At 45.1% G+C, this 24,846-nt stretch overlaps 2 protein-coding genes across 2 annotated transcripts in view; both read right to left on the bottom strand.

The window, feature by feature from the left end:
* Nucleotides 1–437: 437 nt before the first annotated feature.
* Nucleotides 438–5,599, bottom strand: LOC123142235 (wall-associated receptor kinase 4). Its single transcript, XM_044561227.1, has 4 exons — nt 4,564–5,599; nt 2,892–3,449; nt 1,987–2,139; nt 438–1,896 (listed from the first exon to the last, which is right to left on the bottom strand). Exons 1-4 carry the CDS (start codon nt 5,555–5,557, stop codon nt 656–658), a joined length of 2,946 nt encoding a protein of 981 aa, XP_044417162.1. The 5' UTR covers nt 5,558–5,599; the 3' UTR covers nt 438–655.
* A 5,491-nt stretch (nt 5,600–11,090) lies between these two features.
* The window catches only part of LOC123146300 (disease resistance protein PIK6-NP), a 14,345-nt gene continuing 589 nt past the window's right edge, over nt 11,091–24,846 (bottom strand). Inside the window, exons 2-4 of the mRNA XM_044565927.1 lie at nt 21,129–22,232; nt 19,464–20,186; nt 11,091–13,274 (exon numbers count right to left, since the gene is read on the bottom strand). Of these exons, the coding sequence (XP_044421862.1) occupies nt 11,313–13,274; nt 19,464–20,186; nt 21,129–22,145 (3,702 nt within the window). The 5' untranslated portion in view covers nt 22,146–22,232 and the 3' untranslated portion in view covers nt 11,091–11,312. The remainder of the gene's footprint in view (nt 13,275–19,463; nt 20,187–21,128; nt 22,233–24,846) is intronic.

Below are 24,846 nucleotides of genomic sequence, written 5' to 3'. Positions count from 1 at the left end.
GGCTAGTGGGTCGGAGGGGAATATGGTGTCCTAGGCGTTGCCGCATGAGAGGAAGCGCACCCCCGGTACAGCGACGGGCACCTCGGTGCGGCGGGCACGCACGCCAATCGGAGCAGCTGCAGCCACAGCCTCGCCACTAACCCCTACCTCCTATGTTTCCAGCCGCATGCCTCGGCCAGGGGGGCGGGCTGCTGCTGCTCGATGGCGGAGATCCCCAACGTGTCTCCGAACAAACTGCCCAGGTAGAGCACTCTACCGGCCGGCGACGACAAGCATCACCCTTCGCAGTTGAAGCCACCACTCGCGGCGGCTCAGAAGGGGAAGGGAAAAGATTTCACAGATAAAAAAAATGCATATTCTTTTTCCCCAAAACATAAAAATATGAGCGGTGAGAAATGTGTACGACAATTGTTTTTCAAAAAACACACACGGTGAAATACCTTTATTCACCACCGTAGCTTAATTGCAACGAGTTGTCGTCTAAAGAAATTACAACATAAGATAAGCTACAAACACAATTCAGGAATTTACATGGTATACTCCCACTAAAAGGAACTACGTATATTACATAGTTTTTCTATATAAGTACGTCTAGGGTAACTAACATGCACCTGAGAAGCTTAGTAAGCAGATGATCATCCCATTGTGTGCTTCGCTAGCGTGGCAAGCTGGCCGAGTTCAAGAACTCTTGCTCCAGACTGTACTTTCCAGAGATGCATGTAGATGTTAAGCTAACATTACTGAGAATGTTGTTGCTCTGTGCATGAGAGCTAGCGCCATTTAGGTACCCAAGTGACTCGACCTCTCCATCATTTATGGGAGGAAGTTGACTCCTTAATCTTCTAGTTCTTAGGAGTTGCAACTTCATTTCTACCTCTTTCATGGTAGGTCTTTCTCTTCCTTTGGTTTTCAAGCATGCTTCCGCAACTGAGGCAATATCATCAATTTCATTCTGGTTCGCTTCTTCTGCAACTTGGGGATCAATGATTTCCATGAGGACTCCGTGCTGAAGTCCTTCCACAAAGTAATGAGCCAAGCTTTGTTTTATACCTTGCTCATTAATAAAAATTGGCTTCTTTCTCACCAGAAGCTCCACCAGTATAATTCCAAAGCTATAAACATCGCTCTTCTCACTTAGCTCCCCGGTGTGGTAGTACTCGGGGTCTAAGTAACCAAAAGTTCCTTGTACAATTGTCACTACATGTGTCTGATCAAGCGATAAAGACCTCGAAGCACCAAAGTCAGAAACCTTGGTAGTAAAGTTGCCATCTAGGAGTATATTGGAAGATTTGACATCTCTATGGAATATTGGTATCGCAGCAGCTGAGTGGAGATAAGCAAGAGCACCCGCAGCTTCTACTGCAATCCTAATGCGATCCTCCCATAAAAGTAAGCATTGAACGCTTACATCAATGTGAAGAAGATCATATAGGGTGCCATTGGATATGAACTCATAAACTAGCAAAGGCACTTCTGTTTCGAGACAACAACCAAAAAGCTTGACCACATTCCGATGAATGATTTGTGACAGGATGGCAACCTCGTTGATAAACTGGTCAATCTCAGTTTGCTCCACCAGCTTAGACTTTTTTATGGCCACTACACGTTGGTCGGATAGAATCCCTTTGTAAACTGTGCCATGTCCTCCACGACCAAGTATACGACTGACATCAAAGTTGTTTGTTGCTTTATCTAATTCCTCCAAAGAGAATATCTTTGTTTTATCTGTGGCACTTTCATCTAATATTAGTTGTTCCAAGAGTAGGCCTTGATTTTTCTTGAAGTATGTCCTTCGAATTCTCTTCTGTATGCCTCTCTTCCACTTGTTGATGAGTACTGTGGCACCTACCACAAGAATTATGGCACCAAGGCCACAACTAATTCCAATTGCGATACCTATACATCAAATAGTTGTTGTTATGAAAAAAAAATCCCACTTTGCAAGTTGCAATTTGTACCGAGGTGAGTACATTCGGTATGATTTACCTAAGAGAAGATTGTGTCTCTTTGTTGACATGACACATTTGAGTTCTATTGGATCAAACTCTTTTCCATGTGTGCACTCACTGCAATTATAGCCTCCAGGATAATTTAGGCAAGGGCCGTTGCAAATATTCATCACCAAACACTCATTGACATCTGTAAATGGTACGTATGTGAGAAACAAATAATGCCTGAAAATATTTGGTACAAATGGTAGAACTATAGCTAGGCTACCCTTGGCCTAGCAGTCATCCTAGAGTCATTAAAACTACCTCTATGCAGCAATGCGATCTTCAAAATACACCATTGGCCATTATTGTTTCGAGGCACATGTTTGTAAGCAACAAAACTATGTAGAAACCTAACATTATACACATATGTTTGATTTCATATATGTTAATAACATATTATTTCCATGAGGTGAATTTACTTGTTTATGTGTATGCAAATGTCACTATAATCTGGAAGTTTGTATGCGCACATTATAAAAGACAAAAAATGTTGTATTAGATTAATCTTATACATGATGGTGATATTAAGTGTTAGGTCAAACAAGGATCAATCCCTATGTTGCCATTTTCACGAGTTAGCGAAAAACTAGTACTAGTGCATGGCTAGGGTAATTTAGCATAATGTACCATAATGTACAATTCTTCTAGTCTCTACATCATGTGATGCACATAACCAAAATGAGATATGTTAATGAGTTGTATGATTTGAGTTGCATGTCTATCCTAAATCCCCCTAAAATTGAAATAAATTCTTTGGATCAAGGTGACCGAACAGATTGCATCACATGAATCCCGCTAGATTTATCATTGCAATGTTTTAGTCAATCATTTCATGTACTTGGAAAATCGTCCGTGCAGTTGGAAGATAATTTGTACTGGCAGTTGTAATGTGTTTACCTTGGCATCCGTTTAGTATGTATGGATTTCCATCAAAACCTTGAGAGCACTGGCAACGATAGCCGAGCTGGATTGTCGCATTCTTGTAGCCTGGTTGGTTGACCATCATGCAAGTGCTATTGCTGCTACGACATGCGTACGTAGCTCTTCTTTGCTTGCTCCTAGCCTTCGAACATGTCAAATTATCGACATACCACAACAACTTCATACCGTATTCTTCGGATAAATGAAAACCATCTGAAGAGATGTCTTCTACTTCCAGGTCCCCATTGCTTCTATACCCAATTACCTCGAGCTCTTCATTACCATACCTTGAGTTATTTTTCGTTTCTCTAACAGTAAGATATCCTTCATTCACTGAAATGTTGTCCACAATTAATTTGGCGCCTTGATAAATATTGTTACCCCCTCGATCAAGAATTGTGATGTTTTCTGATGTGCAGTTAAGTCGAAATTTTTCTGCAGCGTAGCAACCTTCTTCAAGACCAAAGGGGAAGTGCATACTTGTGTTCCCGCAAAATTTGGTGCAACCTCCTTTATGATTAGGATTGTATTGCACTGCAAGTAGATTGACATAGAAAGAAGTCACACCGGGATACTGCCACAGGAGAAGTTACATTAAGATTATGCGAATTAATGGTCATCCTATCTAGACTAGATCTACAACTTATTAAATCATTAAGTAATAATACCAAGTCTAATTGCTAGCTAAAACATTATAAAGAAATGAGCTACTACTTGTGGAAAACCAATCCCATTAATTGGGTGGATACTACTCCCTCTGTCTCGGTGCATAGGACATGTGCGTAGTTCTAGGTCATTGATTTGACTACCTAAAGCAATGCTTTTTTCTTCGAAAAAGAGGATTACCCGCGCCCTCTGCATCAAACGATGCACACAACCATTTTATTAAAGTAGGTAGCGGCATCGACCTAAAACAGTGTTACATGTCAACAAAAGTATATCACTGAATTCCTATGCAAATATTGTTTCTAAATATATATTTTTATTACTACATATAGTTCACATTTAGCTAGTAAAATTTACGGCCTAGAACTACGACTATGTCTTGTGCACCGACAATGTTGAGGATATCGCTTATCGTTAGCGCCTGGTTCAGCCTACGATTAGATATTAATCGGAAATCGGACGATCAATCGATTTTATCGGTCGACTATTAATCGGCCAATTTTTGCAAATCCCAGGTTCCCAACACTAAAACATGCTATATGCGGGGGAGTAACGAAGACATGATAAGTCTGGTTAACACCTTGTCAAGAATTCTCCACTAGTAGAGACAATATGAGAACTGGGAATTATGTTACACCATCTGGCACTAGTAAAAATATAATCAATAACAGTAGTACACCCAAATGTGTCAAAAGATTATAAAGAAAAGGCGTGTCCTGATTTTCAAACTTCTATGATCGGCAATTTTGAGTCTTGGGCAAGAAACAATTAGTGCTTGCTTTGTTGTATTTAGAACTAGTTATATTTAAACTAGGAATCAAAAATGTTTTTTTAAATGATGATGAGCATAGAAAAGGAGAGGAAAAGTTACAATCTTGGTGCAAAAATTACCATAATATTCAATCATGCATACATGAGTCCAATATTCATGACATGGCAGTTCAATATTTTTATATTCGTGGTTAAAGAGGAAATTGCTGACCTTTACAACCATCCATAAGATACGGATTGCCGCCGGTTGTGTGAAGGCCGCAATAACAGGAGTAGCCTCCTCCATATGGCACATCCTGGCAATTGCTGTCATGGCTACAAGCATAGCTTGACATGTTCTTCTGAGCATTTTCACAGCTTGGTTGATCCGTGATGGACATTTGAAACACTGGCGCATCAATGTTTCTTTTGTCTACCCGACTTGAATAGATGTCGGCAACATCAAATCTGTAATCCCCCGCCAGGAAAACTTTGATTGTATTAGAGAACCATTGAGCTTGACCTGATAGTGCTGAGACGCCTTTGAGGCGGTCAACTGTGAACCCAAATGCTGGCACGTCCTGCTGCAAATCAATGGAACAACTACCCATCCCAACATCGCCATAGTGGTTTGCATTTGCCTCCTTCATGGCCTCTTTGTTGTCTAGGCAAATACTCATGCAAGTACCGATGGGATCGGTGGTATCATGGCCGAACAAGTAGACACCCACACCACAGCCAACAACGAACAAGCTAGTGTCTTCAGAAGCCATAACACCTTTAAGAGGGGCCTCCCATGACATGTTATAGGTGTCGTTCATACCTGGTTTCATGGTGACGTTGAAGTGGATAGGAGGGACTCGAAGCAAAGTTTCTCCGGGATACACGGCAAGGACCTCAGTGGTAGTGTTGGCCAGAAAGAGCCTCTTATGACCAGCGGTGCGGTTGCAGGTGAGCTCGAAGCCTTGCCTGAAGCAGCCCGGCCCTATGCCGAACGGGTAGTGAATGGCAACACCACCGCACCTGGAAGGGCAGCGAGCCCGGGCCAGGTCGGCGGCGGAAGGGATATGCAAGATCCCACCCCTTCCGGCCTCGGCGGCCGACGTTGGCTGCAGGGCTGCCGCCAAGCACGCGAACAAAAAGGACCCGGCCATCATCGTCGCTCCGGCGGCGGGGAAGTTTGTTCTAGGTGTTTGTGGTGGTTGGTTTCGTCTTATGTTGGCCATACAGGATCAATATAACAGATAGATGATACACAATATACTACTACTGAGAGTGTATGTATGCTGCCTCTGTACGCATCGGTCGCCTATTAAAAGCAGGATGCCATGCAGGGTAGTCTACGGTCATCCCCGGATTAATTAGTTACCACAAGGAATTATTATTCTTATTTTATTTTTTGCGGGAAGTTACGACCAGTACTTACGACGTGCATGACCCGCGCGCGGTCGTCGCCTGTCGCTTGGGCTTGGCCAGCTGGTGATGGTGGCCGCTTGGTAACGCTACGCCTGGCAAAAAAAAGTTACAGTCAAGGTACGTCTGGTTTTGTGGGCAAGGAGAAGGATACGTTTATGCTTGTGGCCGTGCGGTGCAGGGAACTACTGAGAACCATCCAATTAATCCACGGGCCACCTTGACGGCGGGTATAGTACGTGACAATTGACGGGTCTAGTAGTCTAGTCATAAATTATACAGATTTTCCACACGTACGTCCACCTGAAACTGAAAGACATGCGAGCGTGCCCTTCACGTACCACTACTGTTGCGATGTTACGCGGATTGTGCCGAGACTTGTACCCTAGTGAGTGAGTGAAGGCCCAAAGGAGAGGGATGGGCTGTTCAACGTTCAAGAACTACTCCCTCCGTTTCTAAATATAAGTTATTTTAAACATTTCAATACAAACTACATACGGATGTATATAGACATATTCCTTTATTTTGTTTCATATGTAGTTCATATTGAAATCTCTAAAAAAGAGAAAGACCGGATTATGAACGGCAGCGGTGTGGCCTGCAATTGGTCTCCCCCCCGGCCCCGTGTTGCTCCCCCGCGAGCGACCCGGGTGCGCAACCCTAGCCGCCGCCCCCTCGATTCCCCCTCTCCCTCCCCTCCCCGCCGCCGCCGGCGGCGGGCACCGCCAGGCAACGCCCCCGCGGTGCCGGTGGCGGCGGGATCTGCTCGCGCTCGCCTGGAGTAGGGGCCGCGGGGGGCTTCTTCTTCGATCTGGCGGCGGGGCTCGGAGGCCGGCGCGTTGTGGCCAGTGGGGGCGCGCAGGCAGGAGATGGAGCAGGGCAGCGCGGCGCAATGGTCGGTCGCGGCGCGCGTGGGGGCTGGGGTGGCGCGCCCCGACGCACCTCCTCCGCGCGGGGGAGCTGCGTCTGGAGGGCGGCGCGGAGGCTGGGGTGTCCGCTCTTGGCGCGAGCGGCGTGGCGGAGCGCATGCTAGGTGCGGGAGTGGTCTGGCGCGGCGTTCTTCTCGCGGGCGGCGCGGGGGCTTGTGGTTCTGTTGGAGGCACAGCGGTGGCAAGGCGAGGGCTTTCACCAGATCCTGGCGAGGAGCACTTCTGGTTGGTGGTTGCAGGTGGAGCGCCAGCATCAGCGGTGGCGGCGGCGTTGGATCAGCCATGGGGGCGGCGGCGCCGAGATGGCACTGCCAGGAAGGTGTCCTGGCGTGCAGCGGGCTTCCGGCCACCTCCGTGTGAGGGGATCGTGGCGATGCCCCGGTGGAGATGGCGCAGGAGTGAGGTTGGAGGGGCGGGCCAAATCCAATCTGGCGGCAGTCTCTCGGTGTCGATGAAGGCCGATGGAGCAGATCTGGCTTTTGCTCCGCTTGGAGGATGTGGTTGCTTCTCGACGGCGATGTTGGTGGAGGTCTGGTTCGCGCTCTCTCGGCAGTGCGGGTGGTGTTGGACCACGGCTACGCGGCTTCGGCGGATCTGCTACGGTGACGGCGGTGCGAGGCTTCAGGAATGGTGCTGCCCGGTACCTCGTCGGAGTGGAGATGCGCAACATTACGGATGAAAATCCTGTCCGGTTTTGGCCGGCCGGCGTCGATGGCACCCACGGGTGTCGTTCCCCTCTCTGGAGGCGATGTCGAGTGTGTCGCCATCTCCCTCGTGCTTGGTGTTGGCAGTTGTCTCCGGGCGAAAGCCTTGGTCCTCTGGAGCGGCATGATGGCGGCGTCTGCGACGTTGTTTCTTTGTTGGGAGCATCGTGCGAGGAGACTGAGTTTCCTGTTGGCGCTCCTCCGGTGTTCGTCGTGGCCCTGACCGCTCACCTCCGGCGCTATGTATGGTCGTCGCGGATGAATCCAAAGGAAGCTGGAGTTGCTGTTCTTCGGAGGTGTTCGGCGTCGATCAAGACGCGGCAAGGTGTTTCGGTTTTGGGCAGGTTTTTCGGTGTTGTAGTTGTTTGTAGTTGTGTTGTTGTGTGGCTGTCCGGAGGATAGCCGGATGTGATATTGTGCTACGCTCGTTGTTCGCAGCGAGTGATAGATGTCATGTACTATTTTCTCTCCTTTTATAAAGCTATGGTACGCAATTTGCGTACCCTTGAAAAAAAATCTCTAAAAAGGTTTATATTTAGGAAGGGAGGCAGTATATGATTTGGTTTGGTCAACCCCAGTGGACCTAGGGCCGCCCCTGCTCCTTGCCTCCGGGTTTGCCGCCCTTCAACTTCACCGGTGCCAGTGATACTAACTGGGTTTGCAAATTTCCAATGGGCTATGTCCGCCACTGGGTTTTCACGAAGCTGAAGTTCCCGGCGCAATTTTTTGTATCCTTTTCTTTTTTCTGGCATTTTTCCACTACGCTTTTGTTTGGTTTTTTTGTTTTTTGTTTTTTTCATTCTTTACTTTTATTTTACTTTTTTAAACAGTTAGTAAACTCTTTTCAAACTCTCGAACTTTTTAAAGTAACAAACCCTTTTTCCAAATTCGCAGTAAAAATCAAATTCTAAAATATATATATATGTTCGCAAACTTTTTCGTATTTGTAATTTTTTTTTCAAATTCGTTTTTTATTCCTGAAATACTTCCAAATTCACAAACTTTTTTATTTGCAAACTTTTCTCATATTCATGAACTTTTCTCAAATTCCTGAACTTATTTTCAAATTCCATTAACTTTTTCTAGACTCATGAGGCGGCAGGCGGCAAGGAAGGGCACGACGCTTCGCGGCTGGGGCCAGCCAGTGGCGGCAGCGAGAAGGGAACAAGACAGAGATGACGAGTGATGTTCGCCGGAGGAGGATAAAGAAAATGTACATGAAAATGAACTAAAAATTGAATTTCACTAATTAACAACTGCGGTTTCAACTGAAAAACAAAAGAGAGATTTTTTTTGAAATACCTAGATCTATTATAAAAGTTCATCGAGGAGGATCGAAACCTAGAAGACCAGCTCAAAGATGAAATGCTGCCATCTGTTCGAGCGCCACCCTACGAGGACTAAAAAACCCTACCCTAAACTACTAGCCCGAGCCGAGGCACCTAGATTCCCCTCCTTGCACCAGCTGCCAAAGCGACATGCAGATGGGAGGAGAATCCACGGGCTGGCCAGTGGAGCTTGTTGGGAAAGAGAACTTTGCCCTAGCCGCCTTAGCGTGGAAGAAAGAATAGGAATATTGATGGTAAAAAGAGATATAATAACTGGGGTTTAGATTTTAGAAAACCATAATTAATCTTGAGAATTCTTGTTCGCAAAAAAGAACTTCGTAGACTAAAAACACACTTATTGCAAACCATGGCGCAAACATTTTGGATCAGCAGGACCAAGAGGCCCACAATTGTTTGCCATCGCTCTGGTGTCGATAACTATCGCCTCAGTTGAAATCTGTATGGTACAAAATTGTGATGAATCCAGTCAAACTAATTTGATGGTGTAGATGCTGACAATTTTTTTCTAGAAAATTGATCAAATTTAATAAGTTTGGCTTCGAGCAGCTAAAACTTCTAATGTTAATTTGGTATGGAAATCTTTCTAAAAACATGGAAGGAGGATCTAGAGAGCCTCGAATACTATCATAATAAAAGCACACTGTTGTATTGTACATTTAAATATCTTTTAATTTTCAGAGTGCGAAGACGCCCACATAAACTAACTTATGAGGTCACAATTTTAACTGGATTAGACGAACTAGGTCATGCATGTCACGCGGCCCTGACGAACTAGGTCATGCATGTCATAACTGCACTCAATTTTAACCAAGTGAGTGACCAATGTTTTTTTTGTTGTAAAAAATAGCACAATATCCACGGTTTTTGAAGCGAAACTGAATTGTGGTGTTTCTTAAACGCTAACCGATTTGGGGTAGTCCTACGTTGACACTTCCTAAATAAGGTTTACACTAATAAAAAAATATATCAGCACACATAACAAGAGACACATGCATATTGAAGCATATCCTAATTAAGGGATATACGCAGCTGTATATGAAACCACGCCACAACAAGAAACACGCGCATATCTTAATGAAGCTTTGCCGCCGTCTCCTCGGATGTTGCTATAAGAAGCGGGTTGGAGCAGGCAGTAAAAATACGGCAAGGACGGCAGGCCAAGCCGACGGCAGCTTCTAGGATAGTGGTGACAGCGCCCTTGTCCCATCGAAATTATACTTTAAATCTTTTTACACACACAGTAAACATTTTTAAATACACATTGATCATTTTTTCAAACATGAGTAGAGCTTTTTTAAAAATTGGATGAACAATTTTTTTTGTATTTCCAAGAACACAAAGCGTGAACGTCTTTTTAAATTTCATGAATAATTTATGGAGTGGTGCGAACATTGTTTTCTTCAAACTATGTTAGCTAAGTTTTACATTTCGATGCAGATTTTTAGAAATGCCACGAACAACATTTAAACATGTGAACCTTTTTAAATGTAAAAATACTTTCTTAATGGTACTAAAATATTAAAAAGAATTGAGCAAATAATTTTTTCACACTGCATGAATTTCTTGAAATGCTGGTGAACCTTTTCTAAAATGTCATGAACAAAATTTTAAACGTGTGAATATTTTTGAAATGTCATGAACATTTCTTGAATGGTGTGAAGTTTTTCCAAAAATTGCACAAATAATATTTTTAAATAAAATTAATTAAAATGTTTTCCGTCTGAAAAAAATATATGAATAAAAGTAGGAAATTGGAAAAAGAAATAAAAAGTCAAAGCAAAGCAATGAAACTAACGTAACAAAGGAAATAACTATTACCAGGCTAAAAAAAAATAGAAGTATACATGCTACGTGAAACAATTTAGCTGCCTGACTACGTAGATGGGCTGACCCTTCGTGACATCTGTAAGCTGTTGATGCCTAGGTAGATTATACTGTATGTGTTACATCATTCATTCCATTCTGCTGACAAATGAAAGGGACAGAGCAGACCGACTGACACGGTCACCAAGGGCAGAAGAAAAGGGTTGCAAGTTGCAACATATGATGCAAAATACTGACGAGGTTTCTGCATCTAATCCAAAACTTCATTCAGTTACCAGAGTACGATGATACATATACACATCGCCGGCCGGAACATGCAGGTACAGAACATTCTTCACCATATCCAAGCAGAGCCCCGAAGCGGAAATGGCATAATCACCAAGTACAGAGCATCTTACAAGCGTAGAATATGATGCAACATAGTAGTATAGAGTACTCACGAATTTTATGCATCTCATCCGAGCAATTTTTTACAGTTGCCGGAGATATCACCACACCCTTATTAAGCAGCCCACCGATGGTGCACACATCGCCAGAACATACAGATACAGAGCATCATATATTGCAGCGGCCATTCATTCTTCAGAAACTCAATGAGATACCCACAGCAGAAAAAGAAATACCACCTCTAGCAGACTCGTGTGAGCTATATTTCAATCCATTATTACAACATATAACAATCAATGCAAGAGATAAAAACAAGATAGATTTTCCAATAGCATGGCTTGGCCGCCACTCAGAACTAGCCCCAGGTTTCTGAGCTCATTGCACCTTCAAGACTGGCCGATTCTTATTCCTATCAAGCTGCGTCTGCAACTCCTGCCTGACTTTATCTTGCATGGGTTTGTTTATCTCTTCTTCTCTTTTCATGTGTTCATACAATATTTTCCCCATTTTTTCATTTCCCCCATTTTTTGATGATTTGGGTGTACCAAACAAGTAGCTATGAACACTAAGCCGTACTTCCCTGATGCTTGGGAGAAGTTCTAGCCCAGAGAAGGCAATTTTAGTATCTCCAAGGCTAAGGGTCAGCAACTCAAGATTGGGCATTGATTCTTCCTCAAACTCCACTAATTTAATATCCATCCTTGAGTAGAAAAGATCAAGCACCGTGAGCCTTCTGAAAAGGCCAGTCTGGAACTGGAGTACATCGATAATAAACCCACGATCCCACAAACCCAGAATGGATAGGTTTGGCAGGTTCCCAAGGACTTGCATGGCTTCAAGGTTCCCTGATAGCTTGCTGAGTTCTAACTTGAGCTTCACAAGATTCTGGAGCCCCTTGATCCATTCCAGCAAATTTTCTAGGCTGCCGGATAGCTTGAGGCTCTGCAGGTTTTCCGGAGCTGTGGACATGCCATCCAAACAGCCATTCAGGCCATCAACTGACCGCACTGACAATGATTCAAGATGGCTGAGACTGGAAATGGCCGAACAGAAACCTGGACCATTTTTCTTGTTGATGCCGACCACTCCTAGCTTCTGCAGACCAGTGAGGCCTTTTATCTCTTTTATAACGGCAGTTCCCCATGCAAGGTGAACATACCGTAGTGTACGGAGGGCCTTCAGTTTCCTGGTCCCTCTTGGCACCTTAACACCAGAATCCTCTATGCCCCTAATGACATTAGGGTACATTAAGCAGCAAAAAAGATGGAAAGCCTCACACCTGCCAAATCCATCCATGTCTGAAAGATCCAGTGAGCAGCATCCTACACAGAAATCACGTTGCATTTCACAAATTTCTTCACACTTTGAAAAATAAGTTTTCTCCTTATCCCCTGAACCGCTGCCAGCATGCAGATAACATAGCTTACTAAGCTTGATGGTGGTTCTGGGCAACATAGCTATACCCGTCCCTTTGATGTCTAGTGTCTCAAGTTGTCTTAGATTACCCACAGAATCTGGGAGATAATAGATTTCATCACACCCTCGTAGAGAGAGGTATCTCAGATGAAGAAGCTCCCCAATGTGCTCAAGCTGATGATTTCTTAACCCTTCTGTTCCTTCCAGGTCCAGCACCCGGAGAAACCTCATCTTTTCAGAGATGTAAAATGGCTTCCACTTGCCAAACACTGTTAATGACCGTATACGGGACAGCTCCACGGTGATCTCCAACTCACACTCATCTCCCTCCCAGTTGCTGCTTATGGCAAGGTGACGCATTGCGCCGTGGGTGTTCAAGCTGCAGCCTTCCTCCAACCTGAAAACAAGATTTTCCTCCAAAGACTCTGCAATGCTGATATCACGAATCAGATCGTGTAGCTGGCAAGAGTCGAATCCTTGTATGCTGCAAACTGATTGCTGAGTTGGTAATATCATGCTTCTCTCTCTGAGTTCCATGAAGTATCTATCTGCTGTGGCCTCGTCTCGCGCATAACCTTCAGCGATCCACCGGTGAGTTAAACGTCTCCGACTAACATTCCGGTCTTCAGGAAAGATGGACATGTACAGGAAACAAGGTTTGAGGTAATAGGGTAGGCCATCATAACTTTTCATCAGGACTGTTTTTATGACTTCAAACTTTGGATTCATCTCCAGCTCAATATTGATATGCTCATTCAGTTTCCTCCACTCTGCAGCAGTTTTTGTTGGTTGATCAGCCAAGAAACCACCTATGGTGACTATGGCAAGGGGAAGTCCATTGCACTTCTTCAGGATTATTTTTGCTGGTTCGACCAATGCAGGATATTGCTCAGCCAAATCAGTAGTCATATTCCTAAATACCTGCAATTGTAGGAAATATAATTAGTCATTTAACTAACAATGAATTAGGTGCATCCAAACCACTTTTCCTAGTTTACATGAGAGCTAGCTAGCCTCCCCCCAGTTTGGGTGGCAAGTACACAATACTGTGTAACGATAAAAATGCTCTTTAAGGCTTTGACCCACAGCCGACAGGTAGCTCTGTTGTCAGCTGCTCTGTCACATTGAGATCATATTAACATCTGTACAATATGTACTAAATGGACATGCATTTTGTAATTTGTACAGTTCATTGACCCACCATTAGCACAACAGGTCCATAAACAAGCACTGTAGGCATCATGTACAGGTCATGTCAATGGGAAGGACGAATGGACATGGGACAGTATAGCGCTGCTAATGATTATTAACATTTAAATACCACATTAAGTGTACACTGTATTATACTAAACGTATATCAGCAACAAAATGGTGGAATCAGCACTGATATTTTCCTCACAAACACTAACTAAATCATCTAATATTGTTCATGATTAAATATTGCTCGTAAAATTGTAGACATAGACTTTTTCACAACACACTCAACTCTGAACATGAACCACATTTAGTAATGAGTAGCAAGATTAATATCAAGCAAAATGTAAGTTCGGGATTAAATATTGCTTCTAAAACTCTAGATTCCTCAACTTTTCCAAAGTACTACTCAACTCTCAAGATGAACCACATTTTAAGTAACTCAACCAAAAAATCAGTGCAATCAGGCGGTAAAATCTGCTAAACACAGTAATAAGTACGGATCTACAAAACCACAAATGTGATCATGAAGTCTCAACAAAATGAAATAAGAATATTGCCAAAACAAATTGGGATGCAGTTGTTTGTCACAGCCAACATGCTAATAAATTGGTCAATACACCAACCAAACAATTTCAAATGAAAATTTCTCAAAAGAAATGATTGTGAATACATTGGATTTATCAATATCTTTATCTAGGCCTTGTTCGGTTCAAAGGATTTTCATGGGAAATCTACATGATTATGTGTTCCAGGGGAATTTCAGCAAACTAGTCGTTGATCGAAGGAATCGTTGCTCCAGTTTCCTCCAAAACGCTGATTAAACCTCATGATTCCTCAGGAAAAAGAAAATCCAGTCGAACCTCATTTTTCGCGTATGCCCGAGGCAAACCTGTCACTTTCCAAATAAACTATGCAGCAACTAGGTGCTTCGCCTGAGAGAACAGCCATGCAACAAAATAAAGTATTGATAAAGTTGTTTCTCTAGCGTAAGGCGATGAAAGTTATCCTCCGTTTTTTCTATGGTATGCCGAACGTGTGTTACTTTGGTTTTCCTCTGTTTTTGAATCCTCTGGTTTACACCTCAATTCCTATTTCATTCCTGTGGTTTTCTCCATTCCTATGTTTTCTATTCCTGTGAACCGAATAAGTCCCTAATGTGAAAGGAACTGACAATGTGAGACAAAAAATCCTCACAAAACATGAATCGGAAAACAAGTGTTTCGACATGGTTTGACAAAAACAATGCGTCGTACAAGTCGACAGGTAGCAGCGGCAGTACTGCATCATGTGGCTCTGTTCTCGAGTATCGCTCCAGATCTGGCTAGGCCCCTGCCTTGGCTTGCTTTTTCTAAACAGGGGTTGGGACTCAAAGGCCCCTGAAGCTGTCATTTCATATCAAATTCAATACAACACTCCCTTATTGCAAATAGGAGCCCCAAACCATACAAATGGAACACAATTGAGTCATATCGCATGTAGCAACCACATTGGAGACTCCATGTTCACCGTCTTTGACAAAAACCTTGCCAATGACGAGCAAGGTTATAAGGGCCTCACTTGGAAGTTGAAGATGGCACACCAGAAGCGATACCTTTGTTGATCCGCACCTTCTGTGGCGGTGGCCGAGATCAATGCATGGCAAAGGAAGCAGCCGGATCCACCTCTTCTTGTCCGCTCGGCACCATGCTGGTGAAGAACGGATGGTTCCAGATCTAGCCGAACAGGGGCTATCCCAAGCTTATTGATGATGCTTCCGTAAAATTCACCGCCTGCCACCATCATCCACCATGGAAGTCGGCTAGAGGAGGAGGAAGGCAACCTCCCTACGATACTCGTCGGTAACAGAGCAAGGCATGCATCTGGCATAACGCCAAACCACAACATAATGCCAAGACTTACTAGGACAACTACTACTCTGATATGCATAAGGAAGGCCTGAGCACCTCTCCGCAGCCATCAACGGCTGGCATCACTGTCGGACGAGCCATTCGATCAGGTCGGGCAGCCTTGGACATCTCCCAAGGAAGGGGCAGCGAAAGAGAAGAGAAGGGAGGGGAAAGCGGAGGCTGAAGTGTCGATCGCTGGTCATGTGGGTGTGGGAGGTAGGGCATCGAGTGGTGATGTGTGGGAAGTGGCGGATGCATGGCAACAATGAAGTGTCGTGCCGCACGTCACTTGGTAGGCAGCGGTTGTGGGAACACAAGAGCCCGAGGTGAAAATCAGCTCCACTTCGGTTGCAGGGACGATGACAGTGCCCACAGTCACGCGTCATGCTCCATCTCATCTCCAACCAACAACGTTTTATGGATCCTCCATGCAAAGATCCAAGTTTACGTCCCTTACTCGAATAGGTGGTCGTAACGTTTCTCGTTGCTTCCTCCTTGGAGTTGTCGCCTTAGGAGGCAAAAACCTAGTCAAGTTGTGCTTCGGCGAAACGGGTTTGGGCACCAGGTGTGTGTTGAGATGAAGTTGAATCGGTGGCTTCAGAAACCAACCTGGTACTTCGCTGTTGTAGGGCATCAACTCTACGCGTCACCATACGGGCAACAAGGGTGGTGCTCATTCGTCCTACTAATGCCTCCTTGTTTCTGATTCCTCCTCTGCCGCCCCCAGGGAAATCCTACACAGCCAACGATGCTCGAGGGGTGGTGAAGGCTCTGTTGCCGCCCTTGGTTGGCATCCATGCGGTTTCACGCCAACAGAGGCGGCAACTTAGGTTACTTCGATGGCGATGACACATGGCATAAAGCACAAGAACATGGCAGCTGTTGGTGTGCATCCATCGCAGATGTGGGCGTCGTTGACGAATGAGTACCAGGTAAATTTTATCCTTCGACTTGGAGCAACTGACGAGCAGATGTGGCTGCATTACATGCGTAGTAGCAGTGTCAGTGCACACTAGAGACTAGGCGGTGACCATCAGACACGGCTGGCGCAAAAGATCAGCAGGTTTTTTTTCCAGTGGCCAGTGGTCGAACCAGCTAGATCACGACGGAGAATTGGATTCACCATAGGCTGCTCACACGTGGCTGCCATAAAGCTTGCCCCATTCAAGGAAGGCAGAGAAGGGGACGGCCCAGGACTGCCGGAGTATCCTGAATTGGATTTCAGCGGTGTCAATGACTTTCCTCCCTCATCAATAGTGACGACGACCTTCATTGCTCGGAGGCTTTGGTGATGATTAGCTCTAGTCGCGGCTCAACTCCCTTCTTGTTTGATCATGGTATTCACTTGTGTGGCATCTCAAATATGTCGTGCTATGTGTGCATCTGGTGGGATAGCGGAAAGCGTATATCTAATTGGATAGTAGAAAGCGGTGGTAACATGACATGATGACTTTGATTTGGTGTTGTTTCGAGTACCCGGTCTCGAGCTCCGGGATTCAAAACCCTAGATCTGACCCTAGTTGGTTATAACTGGCAATGGTGATGTTTTTGCATCATTACCTTATTGAAGGCATTGATCGGATTTACTCGGACATGGTCTTTAGGGTGAAAACCCAATATCTAGCTTCTAGTGGTTGGATCTGGCCATTGTGGCGCTTGAGCGTCATCCCTTCCTAGAGGTATTGCTACTGGAGAACATTCCTCGTTGCCCTCGTGATGTCAAGAGATCGCTGGTGCGAATGGTTGTTGTTGTAGTTTGCCGACCGCTTTGGATTATTCTTTGTGTGTGCATTGATGTTGATTGCGTACTCATCATGTTTGTATCCACTCGTACTTCATTTTGAATTAATAAAATCCACCCTTTATCGAAAGAAGGGCATCAACTCTGGTTGTATGGGTGACAAAATCGTCGACCAGTTGGTACGCTACCGTGGACTGGTGCGAAATCAGGAGTGGTGACTCTAGAAATCTTTGTCATATATGTAGGGTGATGCCGAATTGCTTAGGTGGCAGAGTCGTCGACTCACCAGATGCACGACATTGGGCTCGGCGTGTGCATTTAGAGCTCAGATTCGGAGGCCAGATCATACTATTATAGGGTATCGACTTTGGTCGCTAGGTGATAAGAGTTGTTGACTCGACGTTGTAAAGGTTGGTTCGAGTCACTTGTGTGAGGAAGAAGTCATCTCGGTTGGTGCATGGCCTCGGGGCTGGTGTGCATTTGTGGTTCATTTGTTAGTTTTTGGCTAGTTTTTCATTTAAATTGGCCAGTTTTTATTCTACTTAATGAAAATGCAGAGCTCCTACCGGTTTGTTGAAGAAAGTGGCGACTTCGTGGAATATTGCTGGCTTGTTGCTATAATACTAATCTGTCACTTGCGTGAGTTTATAAACAAAAAACAAAAAAAACACCTGTCACTTGCGTGAGGAACGTGTGATGTAATCTTTTTTTTTTGCTTAATTGCTAAACCAGTTGAAACTATATCTTTCATAACCAATGAGACTACAACATGAGTCACGGTGCCCTATTTTTATGCCTTTGCAAGGGTAAATTGATCAAAACCACCACATTTATAGCTACGGTACTCTACCATTTTCGCCAAAAATCACAAAACATGTGAGCTGTGACTAACAACAAAACTGATGACTGGGACCCGTCTGTCACGCTGATGTGGAGAAAACTAGTCTAGCCAATGTTGTTGACCCGCTGAGGTGGACGGGGACCCACCTGTCAGCCACATGTCTTATTTTCCACTTTTCTTCTTTCTCCTGCCACTACCGCACCATGCCGACCGCCACCACTGTGCCATCCACTTGCAGCCACCCGCAGCCATCTCTGCTCGCCTCGCCGGCGCCGGCACAACCGCTAAGTCTGCCTCCTGGATGTGGTGGGACTTGTAGGAGATCAACGGCCCCAACCCATGCCTCGCCTCCATCCGCGCACAGGATGTGGAGCTCGACAATGCCGGGCCACGCCTCGCCAACTCTGGCACAATCGACGAGTCTGCTTCCCGGGCGAGTCCCGTCTCTGCATGGGAACGGCAGCGCCCGTGGCATTGATGAAGTCGTGCTCTGAACTCACGTCGGTTGCTTGCCGAAGCACGCGAGTGAGCACCTGATGACGCGCACGTGGCGCCTTGGGCTTGTAGAAGCACGCGCACGCGGCACACAGAGGCTCACGAGGTGGCCGGGAACAAGAGCGGTGGCGGTCGTGGGCAGTTTGTTGTGGCCGGCGGCGGCGGCTGGAGGCGGCTTGATGAGGCAGCGAAGGGAGGCAGCGGGGTGCCCATCCCCTCAAGTCCATCAACGGCGAAGGCCACTTGGGGGAAGCTCGGCCGGGGCCGGGGAGTGGATGGCCGGTGGCGTCGGAGGTAGATGCAGGGGACGGCGTGGGTTTGTGGCGCTTGTGGCGCAGCCGCGCGGGTGAAGCTACGCCGGAGCCGGTGCTTGGAGGGAAGGCCGCGGAGGAGGGAGCTGCAGGGGACGACGCAACCACATGTGCTGCTGATCGGGCGTGCGTCGCAGATCAGAGCTGGCGGACGGTGGGCATGGCGTTGTCCGTGGAAGGGACAAAAGTGAAAAGAGATGAGAGGCTGACTAGTGGGGCCATCTTTCCACCTCAGCATATTGTCCACGTAGGCATGCCAAATCAGCCTGACAGACAGGTCCCAGCCGACAATTTTGCTGTTAGTCACGGCTGGCAACAAGTTTAGTGCAATTTGTTATTCACTTGGCGAAGCCGTGGTCTTTTGTGATTTTTGGCAAAATCGGTAAGCCGCGGTCTTTTGTGATTTTTGGCAAAATCGGTAATTTTGAAGTACCCTGGTCACAAATGTGATGGTTTTGAGCAATTTACTCCTTTTACAACCCACTTTGAAGTATGTGCGCCAAGGATGGTTGGTCGTGATGTGCTTACAATATACTAATTTGAGACGACCATTCAAAACTAAAAACTGAAGTGAGATATAGGGATAATATTTTTTGCTAACAAATAAGGTGAATAATATAAAGAATACTATTTCGTTACCTTTCTTGTGAACAGGGTAATTGCATCCTTTTCTTGAAGACCGTTGAGCAAACCTATGCACTTCGGTTTTTTGCAACAATGCTTAGCAATATCCTCTCGCCTTGTGGTGATCACAATAACCAGATTTTTTATTTCACGTAAACTTGGCGATATTTTATCCCATTCTTCCATAGCTAAGAGGTCATCGAGAACAATCAAACACCTCTTTCCTTCTGAACGTCTGCCCAACACTTTAATCAACTCTTCAACTCCCATCGAAGCAATGCTTTTTTGGGTGTCACCTGTAAAGTCCATGGATTCCTTGTTTGCATCTAGTTGCAATGCCAAGCTCCTAAGGAGCTCATCAAGCTTGAAAGGCCGCAAGACCGTGGCGAAAGCATTTTTTTCAAACAGGCCACTCACATCTTTGCTTTGGAAAACATTTTTTATCAGAGTGGTTTTTCCAAGACCACCCATTCCCCATACTACTATCACCTGAACTTGATGAGTGCTATCTTGTTTTACAATTAGTTCAATAATATCTTCTTTTTCTTGCTTTCGCCCAATAAACTGAAATTCCTCAAGAACACCTGCCATTGTGTAGGCGCGTGTTAACCTCTTTTGCGCTATCATATTTCCATCAACATCAGCATTGGATTGGTCTTCTTGTATCTCATTCTCAGGGATGTTGGATAACTTTGACCTAGATGTTGGCTTTGATGGATATGTAACAGCATGAGAGCTCTGAACACAAGCAAACAATAGTTAGATGAAAATTTAATGATGGATACTCAAAAAAAAGCCGGGTCAGCTCCAGCGTGTCAATTTCTATAGAGGAATATTAATGTGACAACGAACCAGAAATAGTATACCAATGGTATGTAACAAGTTAATGTAGCTAGGATGACCTGGTCAGACTTGACGTACTTCCCCAGAAATAATGAAAGCAGTCTAGAAGTTTAAAAGGCGGAAAAGAACTAGAGCACAAATTATTCACAAATTACATCAAAAGTTGGCTACTACTACAAGAGAACATAAAGTTATTGAAAACCTTAGCCCTCAGCAGGTATGAACAACATAGACAACTGCTTTTCAAACAAATGCAAAAAAATCCTAGCGTTGCCATTTTTATCAAAGCATTGCAATATAGCGCTTATTTGTCGGATGGAATATCCATATTTACACCCATTTTCTGGGCAGCTCCCTGCACACCCCTGGCGTGAAGGCTAGAGGAGACACATTGCCACGCCTAGGCACTAGCAGCGAGCAGGGGAGCTTTGGTAATTCACACTGGATACCCGCTAATACTTCTCCACTGAACAGCCATTACCTCATCCAGGGACCTGGGCAGAGGACATCTGTATCCGCAGGTCGATGAGGAATCCAGGGAGGCTGAGAATGCATCCGGTTAAGACCATCATGGTAGTCCGGGGAGATTCCAAATCGAGAGCCAGATTTGTTCCACACCTAGGGGACTTAGTCTTTCCCACAAGGAACAGGAGTGGTTGGACCAGGAAGGTCCCCTTCCCCGCCTTGTCCAAACACGCAAATTAATTTAAGCCTACCCACGAGACGCTCCATAGTGATTACCCTTGGCCACTATATACTACATCTAACTGATAATGGTTCAGATTTTGGGCGGTCCTTTTGAAAATCAAAAACATGTGTTTAAAACAGAAGTAGTACCTGCCGGTAGAAAGCATAGATGGTTTGTTCAGCAGACAATTGTTTGAGCTCTGATACAGTACTTTCCCGCCCCGGGCATAGGCTTGCAACTTCAACATGTTCCGTGGATACTATGATCCGGCTCCCCAGTTTGTTCTCTGGGAAACAAGTCTTGATCTGGTGCCATTCTTCAATTGTGGACAGGCCAGTAAGCACAATCAGGTACCTGTTCTCATTGACATATCCATTGAAGGCCTGAGCCAAATCTTGCTCCTTCCTTTCCCCCTCCAGCAGCACACCGACCCCCACCGCTGTGTGAAACTGTTTCACCATACTCTGGACAAATTCTGTTGGATGGAAAGGACGCATCACCCTGACCCATGCTCGGCATGGAAAATTCAGTTTGACGTCTGGATTCTCGTAGGCCTCCCAGATGATGGAGCTGTGCCCAACAGTGCCACTTGTTCCCCACACACCGATCACTCCAACATGGTCATCACCATCCTTGTTGATCAGCTGGGCTAGATCCGATCTTGCTTGGTGTTTCTTCGCGGCATGCCTTGCTTCATCAACACCAAACATGGCAGCATCAGCGGCAGGGGCAGCATCAGCGGCAGGCTGAGTGGAGCTAGAGCCCTTGATGAGGCCATAGCGCAAGTTCCTTTGGCTCACGTCCTCGACTTTGGTCCTCAGCTCCTTCATCTGCTTGGCAACATGGCGACGATCGAGAAGCATGCGAGGAATGCGCCACCAAGACTGTTTGTCCACACGAACAACAAAATCCTGGAGCGAATCCTCGACGTCATAGGCGACGTCGCGGACCTGCTTCACCCAGGTCCTGACCACCTTGTTGTGCTCACCTCGCTCATCATGCGCCACCATCAAGAAAGACTGCATCATCTCCAGCTCGTCCGTGACGAAGGCCTTGTCGCGCTGTACTCCCAGCTGCAGGGCCACCTCCTCCACAACGGCGGACTTGGCGAGGCCAAGGGCCCCGCTCAGCACGGACTTGCCGATGCTCAACGCCGTCGCCTCCATCGGTACCAATCGAGCTTCCCTCTCTCTCCCTCTTCTGTGAGTGTTTGCGTGGATGGATCTGAGATGCAGGTCTCAGGCTCTGAGGTCCTGTTTAGACAGAGGAAGTTTAGTTATTGTTTCACAACTTTGATTCTTAATCAAGACTTGGCAGGCCTGGAGTCCGGCCTCACATATTAGTTTTAGCAGCAAGACTCATTAGTTAATTCTGCACCAGGCTCTCGTTACAAGATACAGCGATGGCTCACCACCCCCTCTGACAAGGATCCATTATTAATTTCTATTTGTATAGAGTATAGACGCCAGCTGTACTCACAAACCACATGTATGTGTACACGCAAGAACAAACCTCACTCACCTAATTAAGCTGCATGAACCAAGCCTGCTTGCTTGTGACTTCCTCTCTCCAACATTAACAACCCACATTACGGCGTAAAATTCAAATGTAGTGAAAATGCTAATAGCTGAACAGAATGTATGGTAACACAAAGTTTGACTATATATCAATCAGGCTGTGATGCTGAACAAAATACATCCGCTACGGACGTTGATGCACGTCATGAATTGTCAGGACTCGCGTGAGACCTGTGAGTTCCTATCCTAGCCATGAGCAACCGTGGCGGATTTCAGATGGATCTGAGTCTGCAGGCCTCAGACTCTTTGGCCATGTTTAGATAGATCATGGGACCCGCTCTTGCCTAATCAGGACTTGCCCGGCGTCGATCTTATCGCATATTGGTTTAACTACCAGTCGGACCGATCACTCGCTAGCTTACAGCAACAATAGATAGGAACAACCTGTTAATTTGTACTAAATGTATTTCACTAATTTGACCATTTGTTGATCTACTAAAAACACACATGCTAATGCAATGTTCAAGAACCAACTGCATATAAACACAGAGCCTAACCTATCCACCTATCTGCACGCACATTGTGGGTTGTTAAGACTTGCGTGAGGCATGTGCTCTGTTCAGCACAGATTCCGCATACGCAAGATCATATTGCACCTTGGTATAATAACACACAGTGTCACTGTCTAATGATTAGATCTATTCATTAGTCGGTCTCATGTTCTGTTTAGATAATGAAAAATTACTGAACAACCTGCTTCTTCACAACTTTCATTCTTAATCAAGACTTGCCAGGCCTCAAGTCCTCACATCTATTAGTTTCAACAATTCGTTAATTAATTCTGCACGATAGACAGCGATGCCTCACCACTCTTGTGTGATATCCATTACCCATTGTGAATTTATATTTCTGTATAGACGCCAGCTGCACTCACCACCACATATGTATGACATACACAACCTCTCTGTACACGCTATGAGAAACAAACATAAGAAAGGTGCTGTGCAGTTGTGTACCCTGAGCATGATTTTAATCCTAGAAATCAAACCCAGATAAGTACGCAGGAGCAACCTCACTCATAGGTACAACTATACATGAGCTGTTTGGACCGAGTATGCATCCTTCCTCTAAGAGCCCACATCACGGCCTAAAAAATGGTGGAAATGCATACAAATTTGATGCTAATAGCTGTCCGCCGGCTGCCTATGATGACCATAACATGTACTCCTAGCCACAAAGTTTGACTAGCATAATACAACGGGGGGGAGTATACGTACATACATACACGTTGTGGGTTGTTGTGACTTGGGTGAGGCATGTGATTTCTTAGCCACGACTCACGACGAGCGTTTACTCTTGAATGTTTAATTTAAGCAAAGTGCATATCCTGACCCTCCAAGACCGTGGCAATCATATCAAAATCTGACTACTTTTAAGAGAAAGTTTAATATCATCCAAAAGATCAAACTGATATTGCGAGATTTATCATGAACTACATAATTATAAAATGTAGTTACTTCTTTGTGAGGCAACATGTTTTCACGAGAATTGATGTTCAAACAATCATCCTGAAAACTAGGCCAATGTCCTAAAAAAAACCTGCATATACAGGATTTGATGAAATCATAACCAATCTGAAATATATTAGTTTTCACTAAAAAATTTAGGAGCTCCATATCTTCTGACTTGTACTCAAACTTGCAAGAAACTGAATTGAACACACCCATTTCACGAATTCTGATTTATGTCAGATATATATATTTGCTATTGGGTTCATACTTCATACTTACCTTTTAAGAGTTGTGCGAGCGTTTTTAATTTCTACTATGTTTCTACTTTTATGTGCCCACATATAACTTTTGGGGTTTTCCAATCCTAACATCCCCCCGTATTATGTTTGTTGGGTGAGAAATCCAGCTACCAAATACATGGTGGCGAATTTGGCGTACCCAAGCACTCATTCAGCACGGATTTGCCAATCCTTACCTCGGTGACCTCCTTTGGTACCAGTTCAAGCATCTTTCTTCTCCTCTAGCCCTTTGTGTGTGGATGGATCTGAGATGCAGATTTCTTTTTTTTCTTTTTTTTGCTAGAAGGCCCCTATGTCCTGCTTAGATACATAATGGAAGTTCACTTAGCAACCTCGACCGTCTTCACATGTTCTAGTATTTTTAATCTAGATTCGCCAGGCCTCAAGTTTGACTATTTATCAATCTACTACGAAGGCACATGCTAACGCGGTCTTCAATGATCAATTGTACTAGTACATGCTTACACAAAGTTTAACCTACCTACAGATCTGCGTAGATGCACGTTACGGGTTGTTGGGAGTAGCGCGTGGCATGTGCTC

The sequence above is a fragment of the Triticum aestivum genome, chromosome 6D (genome assembly GCF_018294505.1).
Source record: "Triticum aestivum cultivar Chinese Spring chromosome 6D, IWGSC CS RefSeq v2.1, whole genome shotgun sequence".
Lineage (NCBI taxonomy): Eukaryota > Viridiplantae > Streptophyta > Magnoliopsida > Poales > Poaceae > Triticum > Triticum aestivum.
Note: the sequence above shows the minus strand (reverse complement) of the source record. Positions and strands in the feature narration are given on the sequence as shown.